Below are 18,637 nucleotides of genomic sequence, written 5' to 3'. Positions count from 1 at the left end.
CGCCAGCATATAAAAGAAAGTCGTGGAAGAAAACGTCCCAAAACACTCCACTCAGAAGGATTACAAATCCGATTATGTCATGGCCGACGGCAAACCAAAACGCGCATTTACACCTACCGACACCTTGATAGTTTTTCTCCATTTTGGCAACAGGTAACGTGCGCCTCCTCAGGTGTGCTGAAAGGAGGACGGTGGCGCTAACGGCACGGAGCGCGTACCTCTCTCATTCTCATGCGAACCACGCAATACACATGAAACCCCAGTCAGTAAAATCGCCTAGTACAAGGTACGCTGCCGCACATTAACTTTGGACAGTGAGTGACAACCTATCAGGTTATCTTTACACCATCAAACCGAATGGCAGTTGTAAAAACTTGTGTTCACTTTTATTAATGCACATGTTCAAAAACATTGAGCTAAGTGACTTAAGCCTTATGATACATTTCCTTATGCAGTAGGCAATTTAACATTTATTTAATGGTCAAGCAGGGACACATTTAAAGAGCTCAAGTTGATCACCCCATTCAATCAGAATGTTTGTTTATAAAATACAATATAAAGGAGAGGTGGCAAAAAATGAACAACGCTACTATTCTACGCCTACAATAAACTTCCAATGCCTGACCATCACATCTGAATAGACCGTCTGCGCACATACCGTCCTTTGCGCATCAGCTTGTCCTTGATGATGGGCAACCAGATGAGCCCAAGCACCAGGAACATGAGTCCAATGGAGAAGCACACCGCCCCGATAGCAGGAGGCACTTCGGTTACCTCAAAGGAGGCCAGCAGGGATGTAACGGCACCAGCACCCAGCATCAGTCCCCCAATAATCATCACTATAATAGGCTTGTGGTAGTAGGTCCAGAGAGGTGGTTCATTAAGGACGGCCTCCCTGTCCGGGCACAGCGCACAGGATTTATCCACGTTGCGGCCAGGATCTGACGAAAGGACATCTGGCTGGGGCATACTAACAATATAAAGGAAACACTTAATCCTGGCCTATAGTTTACTCTTCATAACGAATAAAAATAATTTCACGAAAATACAGTGCTCACCTTGCACTTCTCAAATGTCCTGTTAGGGATGTGAGCGGTCTCTATGCTCTATTAGGGCCCTACTGCCCGCTTGTTAGTAGATATATACATGTCTGGTAGTACACCAGGACAAACCCCACAGACACAAAGGAAGGTTTGGCTTTGACAAACATTACCTTTCCGTATGTCTGTCGCCTCATGCCCCCCTAAAGGCAAACACACAAGTGCTACATCTTTTCCTATGCAGTGATGTACATGGTCCCGCCCAACATTGAACTCAGAAATCCTCTGAACAAATGTCATACATAGTACAAAAGTGGTTATATTTGTGAGTTTGGGTGCGAAAGGCAAATACAACTACTGCGTTTAAAAATATATATATACTGGTAAATCCTTTTCGAGTTTCAATTAAACTTCCTTTGCAAGAATCCTCACTGCAAAACAACTTTTCAAGAGTTTGGCATAGACAATTATTTCAAAGCTCATTTATTTCATGACATTGAAGCAAAACAATACACGTTCAAATTGGGCTAACTTTAGATTGTGGATTTAGTGATCGGGTCCACAACAGCTGCATACATTAAACACAAAGGGCACCTGGCCTCCCTGTTAAGCATCCACAAAAGACCGTCACCTGATCCTACCACTCCACTAGCAAAGGCAAACATCAGTCAATCCAAACATGTATTGATAAATGGATAGGCCAATGTTGCTGAGAACATCAGATATTAATTGCAAATGCAGGGGAGTCAGACAAAAGGTATGGTTATAAGGCAAACGAAGTATATTGTCTTTTATTATTTACAAAGTGAAAAACTGAACAAACATAGCCAGATGCACCCTTCTGGTACAGAAGACAGATTCGGGTAGTTGCAGTTAAGTGAATTGAGATCCCAACCTATTCAGTCAATCCAGCAGTGTCCTGCTGTTAAAAGGATAGGCCATGACATCTGACCAAATATATTATGAATACATGCTTAAACAGTATGTATGCACCATGTCATTTTGGACGTGAGATTATGTTATGTATGTGTGCCAAAATATTTTGGAGGCATGATTTCCTACATACCCGTCAGCCATTGACATCACATCACATAGCAAATGGAATTAAAGGCTGGCAGCAAGTTACAGTTTTATTGGAGAATAAGAAACATGACAAACATGGATGGCTTAAGAGCGCTTGGGCGCCTTTCTTTTCGGTTTCTGTGGGGAGGCTTTCACTGGCCTCTTGGCTTGGCGAGGTCCACCTTTAGTTTGTTTTTTCCCTTTGCCTACCAAAGGCTTGGCGGCTGTCTTCAGACCTTTCTTTGTTGGCGCCTGAGGAAAAAAATATGGCCAGTTTTACATTTATGCATTTTTTTGGGGAAGTATTTGATTCAACTTGTCAGTAGCTCATATATTTGTGTCAAAGTTGTAGAGACAAGCTCCAAAAAAAGGAGGAAACTCGTCTGGATTAACTTTGAGGTACTCTGGCACCATCTTTACCCTTACCCACCACTGGCAGAGGAGAGCAGGGTTTGCTGCGGTGCAGTTTCACACTCGACACACAATTTACTTCACGAAAGGTTCAGGAATTCTACCTAACTGTGTGATAAACATACCTGCAGCTTTGCCTTTTTGCTTGGTGTCTGAATAGGCACCAGCTGTGGGATCTCTTCTTCAGCTGAAGCATCGTTGCCTTCCTTTGTTGTCTTCTGAAAAAGTTAGATGCAAAACATTACTTCATGTTTGATCAGCTTTGGCGCTGTGCTAACAGCATTGCCCACAGACAGTAACAAATAACAGATGACATTCTAACGTGGACACAAGAGGGCGCCCATTGTCTCATTTATCTGCGTCAAACTTGTAGGGACAGATTCTAATTGAAGGACAAAGTCGGTCTGGATTAACTTTGAGACACTCTGGCACCATCTGTACCCTTGGCCAACACTGACAGAGAGGGGGTTTCGCTGCAATGCAATGACCCATACTATGTGTATGCTCCTTACTGATGATGGGATCACACTTCTGCCTTGCCAAATCTCTACCCACAAACACTTCAGCCTGTCTTCTGATGGACATACCTCTTCCTGACTTCCTTCTTTCACATTAGCATCGCTGCTCTCTGCTGGGGCCTTTCTCTTCTTTGGCTTCTTCTAAAAAAGGGTGGACAACAAATCACACGTTTTTGGTAAACAACAGCTGGCAAACTTGTCCGTGAAGATAATTCTACAGCCTTTTTCCAGGTTAAAAATGACACAATTTCTCATCACACTGCCAGACACACCATGTGCTGGGTCCTCTGTGGAAATCAGGTAGTTAACACCAAGCACAGTGATAGGAGGCATAAAATGTATGCAGTGAGAAGAAGCAAAAAAAGTGCCTGTTAGCAGAACTCAAGAACTGTGGGGAAACTTGCTTGCATATATTTTGGGAAGACTTTAAAAGTTTTTGAACAGTTATAGAGAAGTCATCACACTACTTCACCACACTAAACCTGTGTCCATAGCGATAGTGATGTCTCACCTTGTTAGGTTTCTTGTTGCGCAGCTCCTCCACCTGAGTGAGGTTGCTGAGGTCTGAGGAGTAGATGGGCAGCGCTACAGAAGTCTGGCTCTTCAGATGAATGAGTTTAATAATTTTGTCTTTTTCCACCTGCAATAGAACAGCCGTTAACATTAACAACTGGTCATCTTCAAAACGATAGTGCTATGGTGCTAGTATTAAGTGCCATGTTGATATATAACACAACAAACCCAACACTGGATATACAACAGGTGGAAAGGAAAAATTGTAATAAAAAAAAAAATCGATACAGATATTATACAGACATATAATACACTGCGACCAAGCATGTAGGACAAGGATTCTCAAAACTTGTGCCAGCCTGGGCCCCAACTGTTCTACTGTACTTGGACACCACCAATAGATAATACAAATAAAAAAAAATATTTGAAGTTTCTATAATCACCCCCCGTCTTATTTTTACATTCCTACTAATTTATGCTGGGCCATATGCATATATATACCACCCCAGTTCACACCTGACGGCCAGGCGTGTGCCTTGCTGTCAACGCTGCGTTTGCAGATTCTCTCAGACTGTCTGGCTGCACAGAGCCTAGGCACACTTTCACAGGTTCAAGCTCACCATGTTCAGCTTGGATATGATGGTGGCTACAGCAGCGGTGACGTTCTCGACAATTTCGTCAGGAGTCATCCCAGAGTGCGCCACACGGGCCATACTGCAAGACACAGACAGACACATGAACACACAGGCACAGGCAGATAAAGACATGACACTGGACAAGAGATGATTTTGCAAGCTCTTATAGCTTTGTGTCAAAGTTGTAGAGACAAGCGCCAAAGGGTATCGGTAACTCGTCTGGATACACTTTGAGTCACTCTGGCACCATCTTTACCCTTACCCACCACTGGCAGAGGAAAGCAGGGTTTGCTGCAGTGCAGTTTCAACCTTATGACACACAAGGCTATCAAACAAAAGCAACTGATTTCAAATAATACATTTATAAGCACAACAGATATTAATGCAATACAGTGTGTTCTCCACCATGTCAATATTAGGGCTGCGTACTGGCAAGAATATGGCAAAACAATACCCATCATGACACAAGGGTTACGATTCAATATATTCCATAACAGTAAGCAAGACGACATATTGCCATTTCTAAATTTGGGGAAATCTGTCATAGTATAAAGAACACAACACCGTATGCGTAGACTTCCTGTCTCAGTTTGCATTGGACTGGAGAAGTCAAAGGGCTTGTTTTAAAAAGATAAATCATCTGATCTGATCTTTAGTTGTGCAAGGGGACTGACCAGCATGGGCCTTTCTTGCCGACCGTTACGGTGGTGCCCTGGATGAGACGATCCATGTCCCGGCCCAGGTTCTTACTCAGCAGGTCAATAGACAAAGGAGCTCTGTTAGAGTAAGATATAACAGAAACAAATAAACATTTCAGCCAAGATTTCAATCAATCGGCCTATTTAGCTCCAAACGGTATACAACGGTGCTTTTTATTAAAACTGCATTACAAAAACGTACTTCTTTGATTCATAGAAATGTTTCCCAATGTGAGAGGGCAGGTGACGACGTATCCGTGCATCAGACAAGAAGAGGTCAAAGTTGCCAAGCAGCCTTCTTTTAGCTTCAAAGGCCTTGTATTCTGTCTTTAACACCTTAAAAGGCATCACCTGGAATGGGAATGAAGCACTTTGTTAATGCCAAAACAGCAGATTGTCTTAAGCACCACTAAGATAATTAAGTTTCAATTTAAAGGGATAGTTCGGTTTTTAAGACATGAAGTTGTATGGCATCTACATCACCAGTGTAATGCAATCCACGCTGACTTACCTCCGACAGCGTCCTGTGAGCAGAGTTCTCGTCCAGTTTTGGTCAAACCGAAAGTAGTCCGGCAGGTTTCTAGACCCAGGAAAATAAAACGTTTCTCTTCCCAAAACATTATGTGTTCAAAAGAGTGATATATTTGCATCCCAAAACCGGTGTAGTGGAAAAAGTCACACCTCGTTATCACTTGGCCCTATTTTCAATACGCTCGATAATGCAAATCTCACAGCTAGAGTCTACCTCTTTGATTCGCGAAAGTTTGATTCACCAAAGTTGCCTGAGAGAAACGTCCATCACAGGAAAACGATGAAAACTGAGACAACATTTGATAAAATTGACATAAAGCATCCTTTTCCTGTGATGGACGTTTCTCTCAGGCAACTTTGGTGAATCAAACTTTCGCGAATCAAACAGGTAGACTCTAGCTGTGAGATTGCATTATCGAGCGTATTGAAAATAGGGCCAAGTGATAACGAGGTGTGACTTTTTCCACTACAACGGTTTTGGGATGCAAATATATCACTCTTTTGAACACATAATGTTTTGGGAAGAGAAACGTTTTATTTTCCTGGGTCTAGAAACCTGCCGGACTACTTTCGGTTTGACCAAAACTGGACGAGAACTCTGCTCACAGGACGCTGTCGGAGGTAAGTCAGCGTGGATTGCATTACACTGGTGATGTAGATGCCATACAACTTCATGTCTTAAAAACCGAACTATCCCTTTAACGTGTCTATGGATAAAACCCCTACATAAATGTTCTTGAATCGAATGGGCCATCCAAACGGTCGGAGGTCTGATAATTCTTGAGAATTTGTGCCTCAGATTCATACTTTTATTATAATTCATATAAAGTCTGTAAGTACTCTACACAAATGTAAATGTGAAACTTTCCCTTTAAACAGCAATACAAACTAGAATGCGTTTCGTGAACGAACAGCGAGAGTGTGCTTGCTCTGTGTCAGTGAAGCACAGGTGCAAGCTAGTTTTAATGACCCCATTATGATGTCATAATCCACAGAGTTCTGCCATGCAAGTCTATGGTGAAAAAAGGTGATGGAAAAAGAGGAATAAAAAAGGAGTGGCAGTGAGTACCGCCAAGAAAAGTCATAGCAGGTTGCACCGGATCGGGCCAGACGTTTCGGTGTTTGAACGGCGTCTGTACCTCGAACGGGCGAGGAGTAGTTAGCGTTACCAAAAACGGGGAGAATAAAGAAAACTTGACAACAACAATACTGTGCTTCCCTTCGGGCAAGCACACTAATAATATTTGGAGAAATGTCTACAAAAATGTCAATGTACCAAAGCTTTAGTATACTATAGCACAAGTTTCAATGGGAGTAAGATGCATGTCTGGATACACTTTGAATTCTTGTGACATGTTAACCAGTACCTTGCACTGGCATAGAAGGGTTGGGTTTGTCCTGTTAGCATTTTAAACAATGTTCTCATCAGGGCTATTCTCTGGTGCTAGCCTAAAGCAATCAATCAAATTACTAATCAGTTGATCACACACTCAAAGAAAATACATCTCCAATAACCATCTCAAGGGTAAGATATGACTATGTGTACCTCTGTGATATTCTTAACTCCTCGTTCTGTGAGGAGCTTCTTGAAAAACCTCTCTGTCTGGTCTGGGGTCATGTTGGGTTCATCTCTCGTGAAGAGACACACCTCACCGTTCTCTGTGCGGATGCCATGGGGTAAAGGACTGGGGGACACAAGAACGCCAACACACTGATGTTAACAGTTCTGGATGCTCGGAATGAGCAATACATGTACACAAACTGTATATCGTGAACATGACCAAGAACCCTTTTCCTAACACTGAATTGTTGCAAATGTGCCATTTAATATGAATGTCCTTCAAACCATTTCAGGATGATTATTCTGACATTACAGTGTTTCTTCAACCAAATGATTGCCATGGAAGCAATCAAAGGATAGGCTAACTGAACCTGTTCTTCTATAACAGAGGTATGCTCATATTACCAAGGCAGTGGCCTAAACGTGTTCAGGTGCAGGCTGACAGACTTCTAAACTACTTTACCTTCATCATTTGCTTGTAAACATTTAAGATAAAGATACCGTCTCTACAAAGATAGCAATGAGTATAACGAAACAGGCCTCGTATACTCACATGCGAATGGTTTGCTCTTTTTTGGGAATCTTCCACAGTGTGAACATGAGGGAAATGTGTTGACTCTCGTTCAGAAGTAGGCATTCTGTAGACGCTTTGGTTTTGAGGAAGGCCTGAAGTGCCAACACAGCCTTCTTCACCTGAAATGCAGACAGCTACATTAACGTGACAAGAAAAAAAACATACGATAGCTAACTTAGAAAGCAAACTAACTAGATAGCTAGCTAACGATAGCTATCCCAGCTAACCGGCTAATGCTAAGATTTGCAACCTTCTAAAAAGCTAACCAATCAAAACATTACAAAACCCGTAACATTTTCCGGGGACAGTAACACATCACATAAGGATAGTTTTAAACGTGCAAGGGACAGAACACTATCCAACTTAATTTGTTAACACTGGCGTTTTTACCTCGTGGCATAACGTAAATGGTACACTACGCTCACAGACCTTTGGCTCTTAAGTTGACCGACAGATCACTTAGAACGACATCCTCTGGTGCCACTTAAATGATCAATAGACTATACAGGTTTTACTTAAGTCTTGTCGTATTTACTGTACTAATTTTTTGGGGAAAACACAATACCTGAGATCGGTCCAACTGCAACTTTCCCTGCTGCTCCGCCATGCTGCCTTCACGTGTAGGTCCTTCAGCACGCATGCGTAGAATAATTGCTCTACGTCACACGCCACCACATCGCATTCAGTCACTTCTATCTGCACCACAGCCCTGTGAGTAAGAAATGTCCTTTCCAGTCCTGCTATCCTGGCCACTTACTAAAGCTGACCCCTGGAAAAATGTCTCAACCTGAGTCAATAACTCAAACACATGCCAATGTGAAATTTGAGTTCTTTTATAATTCCATACTTTATTTTCACTGCAGCTTTAGGTCAACACAGGCCATAACAGTGGGAGTGTCCAAATCGTTTCAGGGCAAGAAGAGCTGAATGGACATGTGTCCTTCATATCAGCATGATTTTTTTTAAGTGCATTAAGTACTTCTGATAAATTGTAACTGTAGGCTAAACAGTCTGAATTAAATTCTGCAAGGTCTCTTCTGCCTTTTCAAAAGGCAGAGAGAGAATTTCACCTACTTTTAAAATGTTAGAGTTGTGATCGGCTGACCCAGGATAGTTGGGCTACATGAGTGGCATAGCTGAGCTCTCAATATGAGAAAGCTGACACACTGTACTTTTCCTTATTACTGTTCTTCTTAAAAACGTCAATCAGTTCCTTTAGTCAAACATGATTTTTGTTGTGTTAAAATTGCTCCTCGGCAGGTAGATATTGCGGAACAGAGGATGGCTACAGAGGACTGTAGGCTAGGATACCATCCTTCTCTGTGCCAGAGTGCACAAGGGACAGTCCAGCAACTCCACATTAGTCCTTATCAGGCACCAGCTTCAGAACCTTGCCAATGGCAATAGTCTTGCCTACGAGAGAAGACAATTATAATTAAAATGTACATTTTATATACCTCAAATGATTTTACACAAAATAGAGGTTTTGAATAGAATATAGAAATAGAATATCATGAAAGTAACCAAACTGTTAGTATGTCTTTCTGTTTAAGGTGACTTTCAAACATTTGCCACAGTGTCATGAACAACAATATCTAAAGCCTGCATCTGTCCAGTCCATCATTCATGACACAATTACAGGTACAACACAGCCTCATGACTGTCAGTAGCAGTTGAAGAGGACTGACAACATACAGCCTTTAGCCAGGCGGGGGCGCCAGCTTACCTTCATCCCTCAGCGTGAATCGACCCATTTGAGGGAAGTCTTTGAAGGTCTCTAGGCAGATGGTGCCGGCTGCCCTCAGCCGGGCGATGCACACCTGGTCCTGCTTGACAAAGCGGGGTCGCGTCTTGCTCTTCTCGCCCGTCTTCTTGTCCACCAGACAGATTAAGGCCTAGGGGGAGATGGATCAATTAAGGTGACCTGGGTACCCCAACCACTGCTGCATGCCACAGTGAAACAAGGATTTGAATGTGTGTTGCTGAGCCAGAGACACGTACCGAAATCTGCACCTCCTCGATGCAAGTGTGGATGTGAAGAACTGCATTGTAACCTGGGCATATGATGGATTTGTGTTCAATGATGACGATCTAAAAAAAAATAAAAATACAACAAACATTAAAGCACTTCAACTGCTTGCATTCTAATCTACCTTTAAATTACAGAGACACAAACCTGGTCTTTTTTGACAGGTAGTAGGTACAAATGTGTCATTCACTTTTATATGCGGTCCAAACTTTAAATGTTCTGCTTACTTAAATTAATACGCACTCATCCAATGTCCAGCTTTTTGTTGTCCGGATACATGTGTATTATACACTGAACTTTGATGACTACAGGAAGGTGCATTTCAATGCACAATAATACCCTTTGTCACCTATGTGAATCATCAAGGCAGAGAGATCAGACTTGAACAGAAAGCTGACATTAAACATTTAGCCTTTTCATATGAATGGAGCCCCGGAATGTGACAGGGAACAAATCTGCACAATACTAGGAAGAAGTATTAGTAGGAATTCAGAGTTTAATTTGTCTAGGGTGAACGGTCACATGTTTCAGCTGTGGCCTGGCCACGATCCTTCGGCCTTGATACCTGGGCATCAAAGGTCCTCCCTGTGTGGCAGACGTTCTCAGCGTTGCATAGGATGAAGCCAGGCAGGATCTCCTCTTCTTCTATGCCCTTGAGCCTCAGCTTGAGGTTCTCGCCGGGCATGGCGTCGTCCGTCTCGATGTCATCGGAGAGCAGACTCAGGACCTCTACGGTGTGCTGCCGAGACAGGACAGCGGCCTTCAGTAACATTACCTCAGCCACAGACAAGCTACTGCTGCGGCTGCTTAACAGTCACCCCAGGTAAAGCAGAAACTTAAAACAGGACTGCAGTGGCTAAGTCAGGTTTCCTTTGTGCTTCACCTTTAAACACAAATGTGAAGACGTTCGGGATTTCTGCGTTAATGTTTCCAGTTGTGGTAAACCAATGTTGAGTGTTTTAAACAAATTACAATGTCTAGCTTCACCAAAAGTGTCTGGTAAACGATAAAAAAATAGCGGTAAGCATCACCTTACCCTGTTTGGCATCATGACAAGTTGTTGTGCTTTGCAAATGACGCCGGACTCTAGTTTCCCCAGGATCACGGTTCCCATGTCCTACACATGAACACAGATGGAACAGAGTGCTCGCATTACAGACAATGACTATCAACAAACCAGTATTATGGTTGACAGGAGATAGCAGGCACATATAAGATGTCCATATTCCATGTAACTGTTCCCTTGTGTCAACAGTCGCTGGCGTGTGTGTGAGTAAGGAATAAGCTGAAATAAAAGTAATATTTACTTAAAACGGGCAGAAATGGCCAGATGAACTAACCATAAGCCACTGCAACATGCAAATTGGACATTCCAGAACTTTCATTTTCTTATCTTTTGAGTTTATTTCAAGGTGCTTCCCCAGGCCTGCCGTGCCATGTCTTTACAAAACTCTTTCTAAGCCTGGTCTTTTATTCATTCATCCTGATGACTTGTTGAATTAATTAGTGAAGTTCGAGTGGTCCCAGTCAAAGCGCCGACTGGGATTTTTCTTTCTGAACGTGCCCTTTCTACCCCCACATCACATGTGGTGAGACGTTGGTAACTTCAAAGAGCTGTGGGTCATGCTCCAAGCCAGGCCACATTCTCGTAAAAGAGTGAGGCCCAATGTCATAATCCTCTTACTGTCCAGCGATAGGGCTGGTGTAATAATTATGATAACCATCACATCAGACATCTAATGAGTGTGGTTAGCAAAGAGGAGTGAGGAGAGTCATTTTGAATGATAACAAATATTTGTGTCGATATTTCACCTCACAGCCAACGTGACACACAGCCTGTCTTCAACATGGCTTACATAAGAGTGTGGATATGTTACATTTACATTTTGTCATTTAGCAGACGCTTTTATCCAAGTGGCGACAAAAAAAGGATGTATACACATTTTACGTTTTACACTGATGGCACACTGCACATCAGGAGCAATTAGGGGTTCAGTGTCTTATTCAAGGACGCTTCGACAGCAACCTTAGCAACCTTCTGATTACTAAACGACTTCTCTACCTCCTGTACGACTGTCTGCCCCCAGCCACACTATTTTTTGACACGCTAACCGTCAGTGTTGCAGACAACATAAACAGGGTCCTATTAACTTGACCTCAATCCCATTACTCCCGCTGCATGCAGGGCCTAGTCTGAGCCTCTTGGTTTCATAACTCAACGTCTCTGTTATACAACACAGCAGACACAGGGGGAGGGTGGGCGACAGAGCCAGGAGGAGAGAAAAGGAGGAGAGAGAAAGAAAGAAAACAAGCGAGAGAGTGAGAAGGCAATAGAGAGAAATTTGCATCTCATTTGGACCGAAGATTCATTTAAACACAGTCCAGACACAACAGTACTTAATATGCAGCGAGCATGTACAGAGTACCAAAAAATTGGATGAAATATTCTTCTGGCTGTGCATATTAGGGGAGAGCTTGGAAGCTGAATCAGCTAAGCCCATGTTGGCGCTCGACTTCAGGCTGCACTGAACCAGGTACAAACTAACTGTTACACAAACCTTTGACATGATTGCACTGATTGAGGCCTTTTAAGAGCACACGTTTAGGTTAGCCGCACAATGCTAGGTGTGACTGCCAAGACAGGATAAGCTTACCTTGTATTTGTCTACTATAGGTAATCTAACAGGCCCATCTAGTGATCTGGTGAAGCTTGTCAAGCTGTCCAGATGAGGAATGAATGGTAATCCCCTTTGAATAAAAACAAAAATTATAAGTTTATACACAACTGCTTCCAAAAAATGATTATTCCGACAGTGTGCCTGAGGAGGATGAGTAGGAGCACTTACGTGTACCAGGGACAGAGTTCACAGGGGTCTTTGAGGTTGGCCCCAGTAAGCCCTGAACAGGGCATGAAGTGGATATCCTTTTTGGGGTTGAAGCCCACCTTCTTTAGAAATGGCACTAATTTCTCTTTGCATTCCTCATACCTGCAGGAGGAGGTGGGGGGTACAGTCATTGATACTGTATGCCTTTTTTTCTATTTGGTCCAGTTGAAAGCTAAATTCAAGCAGCTAATTCAAGAACCAGGTCAGGCTGGCCTGAATAGCAGCGTTTTTGAGCCAAGTTGACATATTTTGCTCACACTGTAAGCCTCACCTATCTAAACTCCAGTTCACCGTGGGGTCGTCCATTTTGTTGATGAGGACGATCAGATGCTTGACTCCTGCTGTCTTGGCCAGCATGGCGTGCTCCCGTGTTTGACCCCCCTTCTCGAAGCCCGTCTCAAATTCACCTTTCCGGCCAGAGATCACCTAAAGGACAAACGGACCAGCAGCAGCAGCTGAGCCAACATGACTATGTAATGGGCAAGACCCCAAAAAATACAATCCTGAAAACACTTTCTACCCATCCACAATGTCTCTACACTGAAACGTTTTAAAGTTCCCTAATACATTTTAAAAGTTCTTTCTGAAAACATTCTTCCCTGTAAATATACAAAACAACTGAGGCTCAGCCACCAGATGTCTTTATTAACAGGAACAATTTAGGAGCTCCAGAGTGTGCTTTTGCAGTCTACATAAACAGGGCTGATAACAGCGCTTGACTGATAACAGTGCTACTAACGGCAGGTAATGATTCCACGAAGACCGGTGATTCAATAATAAGTGGCAATAAATATGGGTCAGAAATGTAACTGGCTTTCTAGAAGGCAACAAATAAACACCATAGACACACCTGGTCATGGCACCTCATGCTGCCTGCTTTATCTAACCTGTTCATCTCTTTTTCCACTCCATCCTCTCTTTCTCCAAACCATGCAGATCTCCTGCCACATCCCATTTCTCAGCGAGCTAAACAAGCTGTAAACGCTCTGCAACACTGCACAGGCATTTCTCAGGGCAGTCACGCCAGCTGACAGGACCCATCAAAAAGCCTCTGATCTCATCTCGCTGCGTCACGGTCGCCTCTGCAGAGCTACGGAGCGACCACAGGCAGGAGGTTGCTTGGAGGGGCTCACCAGGACTGCCAAGTCAGCTTGCGACGCTCCGCCAATCATGTTGGGCACGAAGCTTTTATGGCCGGGCGCGTCCAGGATGGTAAAGTGCTTGTCCTCCGTCTCAAAGTAAGCCCGGCCCACCTCCACGGTCTTCCCCTTGTCCCTCTCCTCCTGATTGGTGTCCAGGGCCCAGGAGAGGTACCTGTGAGGGTGCAGGAGAGGTCACTCAATGGATTCCCTTAGAGGAACGCACCAACCATTAAGATTACATTTGTTCATTCATTGAGAAGTTCAAAACAAATGCTAGATCATTTAAGCAATTTGTTTTCACAAAGAAATGGCTTATATATAACAACAGAAAGCAAACCAGCACAAATCAGGGAACAGTTCCCATTGTCGCCCAACTGCACACGCACATTGTAATGGATTCAAATGGAAGAAATGAGTCAAATCGAGAGAAATTTCTCCAGTGCAAACAATGCTCACCAAGTCTCTCTGTTCTTCTCTTTGGCCTCTTTCTCGTACTTCTCTAAAGTTCTCTTTTCCACCATCCCTGTTAAATACCTAGAGGTGAATTGGAGAAAATGTCTGAAGATACCTCACCTTGAACACAACAGATAAATACATAATTTCATAGGGCACCACCAACAGGATTTGAGCATCAGCAACCGTCCAGTGAGAATAGTCGGGGATCCCTATATTTTCTATTTTCATTGAGACCATGCAGAGTGCAATCAAGCATAAATGGGTTGAGTAATTAGTGGATGTGGCAATAAAGTTTTCTTCCAGGCAATCACAATTTATTAATATGTAAACGTATATATAATATAAATTACTAACTATAGTAGGAGGTGTTATACTCCTTTACTGTAAGAACATAAAGACAACTCGTGACTCACATGATCTGTCCTCCGATGGTTGATTTCCCAGCATCTATTCAGGAGAGCAAAAGGGACACACACATTTACACACATGGTAACTGCACATAAACCACACAGCAGGTTCAAAAAGGACATTTTGTCCACAAGTGGCGTCAGATGTTTTGCCAGACAAGCACCCCTAATGAAACCTCACCTACGTGACCAATGAACACCACATTGACGTGCTCCTTCTTGGGGGCGTCAGGCTTTGGGGGGGGTGGCTTCGGGATGGGCAGCTCCTCTTCCTCCTCCAGGTCCTCCTGGCCCTCGTCCGACTCAGGGTCAGGGTCCCTGCTCTCCGCTAGGGCCCCGCCTCCCGGCTCATCCTCATCCGGCTTCACCTTCTCCTCCCACGTCTCCTCCGCAGCGGCGTCTGTCTCTCCATTCTCCACCGCTGCTCAAACACAGGAAAAAAACAGAAATATACATTTTAGAACTAAAATGCTCTGTAAATTGTTTAAGATAACACAAACCCCCCTTTAATGTCTGTTTAGTCTGAGACACTGTTAAGTGCTCACATCCACTCAGTATTAAATATTCAGTGCTGCAGATTTGGAACTGTAATGCACCAAATTCATGTTGTCAATGAGTGGAGGAAACGAGATCAACAGCCACAGGACTGAGTAGGTGAAGTAAATGTTATGAACAGGGCCCCTATTCAAGTAAGGGCACAGAGTATTTTGTCACAATCTATGAAAAAAGCAGCATGATCTCATGGTTGAAAGCTCCCTCTAAAGCAGAAAATAAACAGAGCACTACGGGACTCATCTGAGGAATAAGGCACTCCACTGACCACTCACAAAACCCCTTTTCTTCGGCTTGCTTGCTATTAACAATCAGCTACAGTAAACAATTTGGATGGACACTACTGGACTCAAGATTTGCCCTCAAGCCAAAATTGGTTTAATAAAAACCATTTAGGCAATGCCACTACATTAACACAAAACACACATTAAGTTTGAGAACCTAACCACATATTTATTTAATGTGACATATACCAAGGCAATCAGTCAGAACATGACCTACATTGTCAATGTATTCTAGAATCCAAGCAGGTGGATCACTGCACATTATCAACATTACTGTGGTGATCTCCCTTAACAAGTGCTTGGGTCTTGGGTTTCTGCCAAGCTGTAGTGGCACTGTGGAGTGTAGAGTTAAATAAGGCTTGTAACATGAGTGGACTCAGGCTAGTTTTAAACTGCTCTGATTGGCATGTATGTGGCTGCCAGACCAACACAAGAAGGACACCAGCATGCTAACCCACGTGCTGGGTATACATATATATAATTTTATCAAAGGCAAACAAGAAGTATGTTATGTTATTATGATATGGTCAATGAGCTGTAGATCAACACCTTAAAATGATGTCATAACAAAAACCTACTAAACACTCAAAGGTCTTACCAACAATTTCTGAAGCTTCCTTGTTAGCAGCTACATCGGCACCTATAATAGAATGACAAAGGAGATACACGAAAAGAGTAACAAAAAACGTTAGATTTGGGTGAAGGGAGCTTGACATTGTGCTTGTGTTCACATTTCAGAGGAGATTAGAGGCTTTATTACTTGTAGAAGAAAAGGAGTTTGTTGATAATGATGACGCACACTACAGGCCTAACGTTAATAATAATATAATTAAATGGCCATGGAAAGAACTGCTGCATAAAAACTTAATCAAAACTAGATCAACATGCACAGCAACGTGGAGGACGGTAAGTTCTTCTTATAATCACAAGGTGGCACACCATTAGGCCAACAGAGGGCTTTTTTGACAGGCAAAGAAAATGGGTAGAAAAACATGTGCGCACGTTTGACGACACTCCAGTTTACAGGTGCAGTGATGACAACCTCCCACAATACCAAGTAAAGCCAGAGATGGATACGTCGCATTTACACAAAATAAAAATATGTTAAACAAATTAACCGGTTAGCCTGCCTGGCTAACTAACTTATCTAACCAAATTCTGAATCAAAGCCAACTGCTGCAACGCTGTTTATTAAGTTGCCAGCTTATATACTGACTTACGTTTGCTACTGTACTCACACATCTTTTTTCATATTCGCATGACACCTTGAGTTACTAAATTTAACGCAACGGTGTTTGTGACAACAACCTGTGATGTAGACGCTCTGTTTTCTGTCATATGCTACGGGTTGGCTGGTTGACATTGGCTAGCGATAGCTAGCTAGCCAGCTAGCTAACAGTAACTTCAACCCCAACCCCACCAACAACTGTGGCAGATAATACCTATCATCCATCATCACATCTCTATAATTATCACTGCGTATTTGGATAGCTGATTTGTAAAATAATGCGAAAATGTAAACTCTGTGCTGAAAAAACTGTCGAGTCTGTATTTTTTCCTTCGCCACATGAACTTACCGTCAGATACGGGATTTACCGAAGGCCCTCCCTGAAAAAAGCTCGGTACAAACACTGCTGCATTTACATTGAAGCCAGTGAAAGAAGACTGTGGTTCTGCGTCCACTGCTGGGGTCTCGACATCGTCCTCCTGTTCCCAGGAATCAGGGGCTGTGTCTTGAGGATCCATAACGGGCTTTTCGCCAGCTAATATTGTTGCTTCACTAATGCAGTGTAAGCTGGCTATGGCTAGCTAGCTTGCTAGCTTAGTATCTTGTGTTTAGGTCTGTAAGCAGTTATCGACAGGGTTAGCCACAACTATAAAATTATCCAACTGTTCGTATGGCGTTTCCAAAAGGAGGCGCGGCTGTTCGGTGTGTTGTTTTAGTTAGATGCACCGGTAGCTCACTGCTCCATCAACCTAAGAGACATGGACCTGAATCCTGCACAGACGCAACGCATATCCTCGTGTGTGCCATCGATGGCATTCAGTGATGGTTTCTGGGAAATGTGGTTTATATTCCTTCATAACAGGAATTATAGTGTTTACTGGACACTAAAAGTATCTGTTTTGTTTTATTATCGTACAAATAATCTCATGTGAGTTAATGTGGATGTCAAAAGGGAAAATAACTTTGGCTTACATTTCCATTAACAGTACTAGTATGTTATGTGTAGCTTAAGCTATTTTTTAATTTGATGATTTGATATTTTGTCTGCCTCTGTGAAGCACTTTGTAACATTGATTTTAAAAGTGCTAAATATATAAAGATTATGATTGTGATGATGATGATGGTGATGAGGATGACGATTATTATTATTATTATTATTATTATTGACGGCCTACCTGACAGAGCTATTTGGACAAATGTTTCAGGAGGGTTTCAGTGATAATGGGGTACATTTTGGACGACACAAGAAGTTGTATATTTTGCTGACACATTACATTATATAAAAACGCAGCGTGAAACTGACTGGATAGAAAGAGACTCAATGCGAACAAAATCAATGGCAGGCTCCTCTGCCGACATACTGCTGCTATGCACATTAGCGTGCTGCATCTCAAGAACTGACACAAACTATCCTTATGGGTGTGACGTGTGACTATGATTCCAGAAAGGTTTCGCAAAAAAGACTGTAATTAGGATATTCCCACTTAAAAACATAAGAAATGAGTTTAACTCAAGCCAAGTAAAATTTTAAGATGTAAAATTCTTTACCTTAAAATAAACTGCTCTAGGCCTGGACTACTACCTAATCCAAGTTATGGTAGCTTAACCCTCCCAATATGTTTGGGGTCAATTTGACCCTATCAATGTTTAACGTTTCTAAATAAATGATTGACATAATTCTTTTTGCTTCATACTTAATGTCTTTTCCTAATTTAATGGGGACAACTGGGTAAACACAAAATTAACATGATGATATGTTTTCAATTTCCTGTACACATACTGTACACATAGGTGTTCTTTGGGGGGCAATTTGACCCCAGGCTGTTTTAATTGTATAAAATATATAAGAAATATCAACATTTTACACACATTGTTACTATTCTTGATAACAGAAATTGTTTCTCATTCCAAATGTTAAAGATAACAACAATATGTACTTGGAAACTATATGAAGCCAGGAAAAAGGATATCTCTTTCCAATTTCAGGTCAATCAGTGAGATTTTATGGAGATCTGCATATTTCTCCATAGTCGCCTAGCTATTGGATGTATAAGGGGGGTGGGTATTGTTTTATATGAAGTGCTATTTAGGTAGTCAACAAACAAACATAA

The 18,637-nt window shown here is 42.4% G+C and overlaps 2 protein-coding genes across 2 annotated transcripts; both read right to left on the bottom strand.

Annotated features, from left to right (window-relative positions):
- Positions 1-1,817: 1,817 nt before the first annotated feature.
- On the bottom strand, positions 1,818-8,294 carry rsl1d1 (ribosomal L1 domain containing 1). Its single transcript, XM_080833977.1, has 10 exons — positions 8,109-8,294; positions 7,523-7,662; positions 6,955-7,093; positions 5,080-5,228; positions 4,854-4,955; positions 4,165-4,258; positions 3,543-3,671; positions 3,101-3,172; positions 2,639-2,731; positions 1,818-2,354 (listed from the first exon to the last, which is right to left on the bottom strand). The coding sequence occupies exons 1-10, from the start codon at positions 8,181-8,183 to the stop codon at positions 2,208-2,210; spliced, it is 1,140 nt and encodes a 379-aa protein (XP_080690103.1). The 5' UTR covers positions 8,184-8,294; the 3' UTR covers positions 1,818-2,207.
- Positions 8,295-8,393: 99 nt separating this feature from the next.
- On the bottom strand, positions 8,394-17,301 carry gspt1 (G1 to S phase transition 1). Its single transcript, XM_080833976.1, has 14 exons — positions 16,876-17,301; positions 15,897-15,938; positions 14,644-14,883; positions 14,469-14,502; positions 14,056-14,133; positions 13,591-13,771; positions 12,729-12,883; positions 12,419-12,559; positions 12,227-12,320; positions 10,609-10,689; positions 10,138-10,311; positions 9,545-9,634; positions 9,270-9,438; positions 8,394-8,956 (listed from the first exon to the last, which is right to left on the bottom strand). The coding sequence occupies exons 1-14, from the start codon at positions 17,042-17,044 to the stop codon at positions 8,904-8,906; spliced, it is 1,701 nt and encodes a 566-aa protein (XP_080690102.1). The 5' UTR covers positions 17,045-17,301; the 3' UTR covers positions 8,394-8,903.
- Positions 17,302-18,637: the final 1,336 nt, after the last annotated feature.

Source organism: Sprattus sprattus (assembly GCF_963457725.1).
Source record: "Sprattus sprattus genome assembly, chromosome: 3".
NCBI classification, from domain to species: Eukaryota; Metazoa; Chordata; class Actinopteri; order Clupeiformes; family Clupeidae; genus Sprattus; species Sprattus sprattus.
Note: the sequence above shows the minus strand (reverse complement) of the source record. Positions and strands in the feature narration are given on the sequence as shown.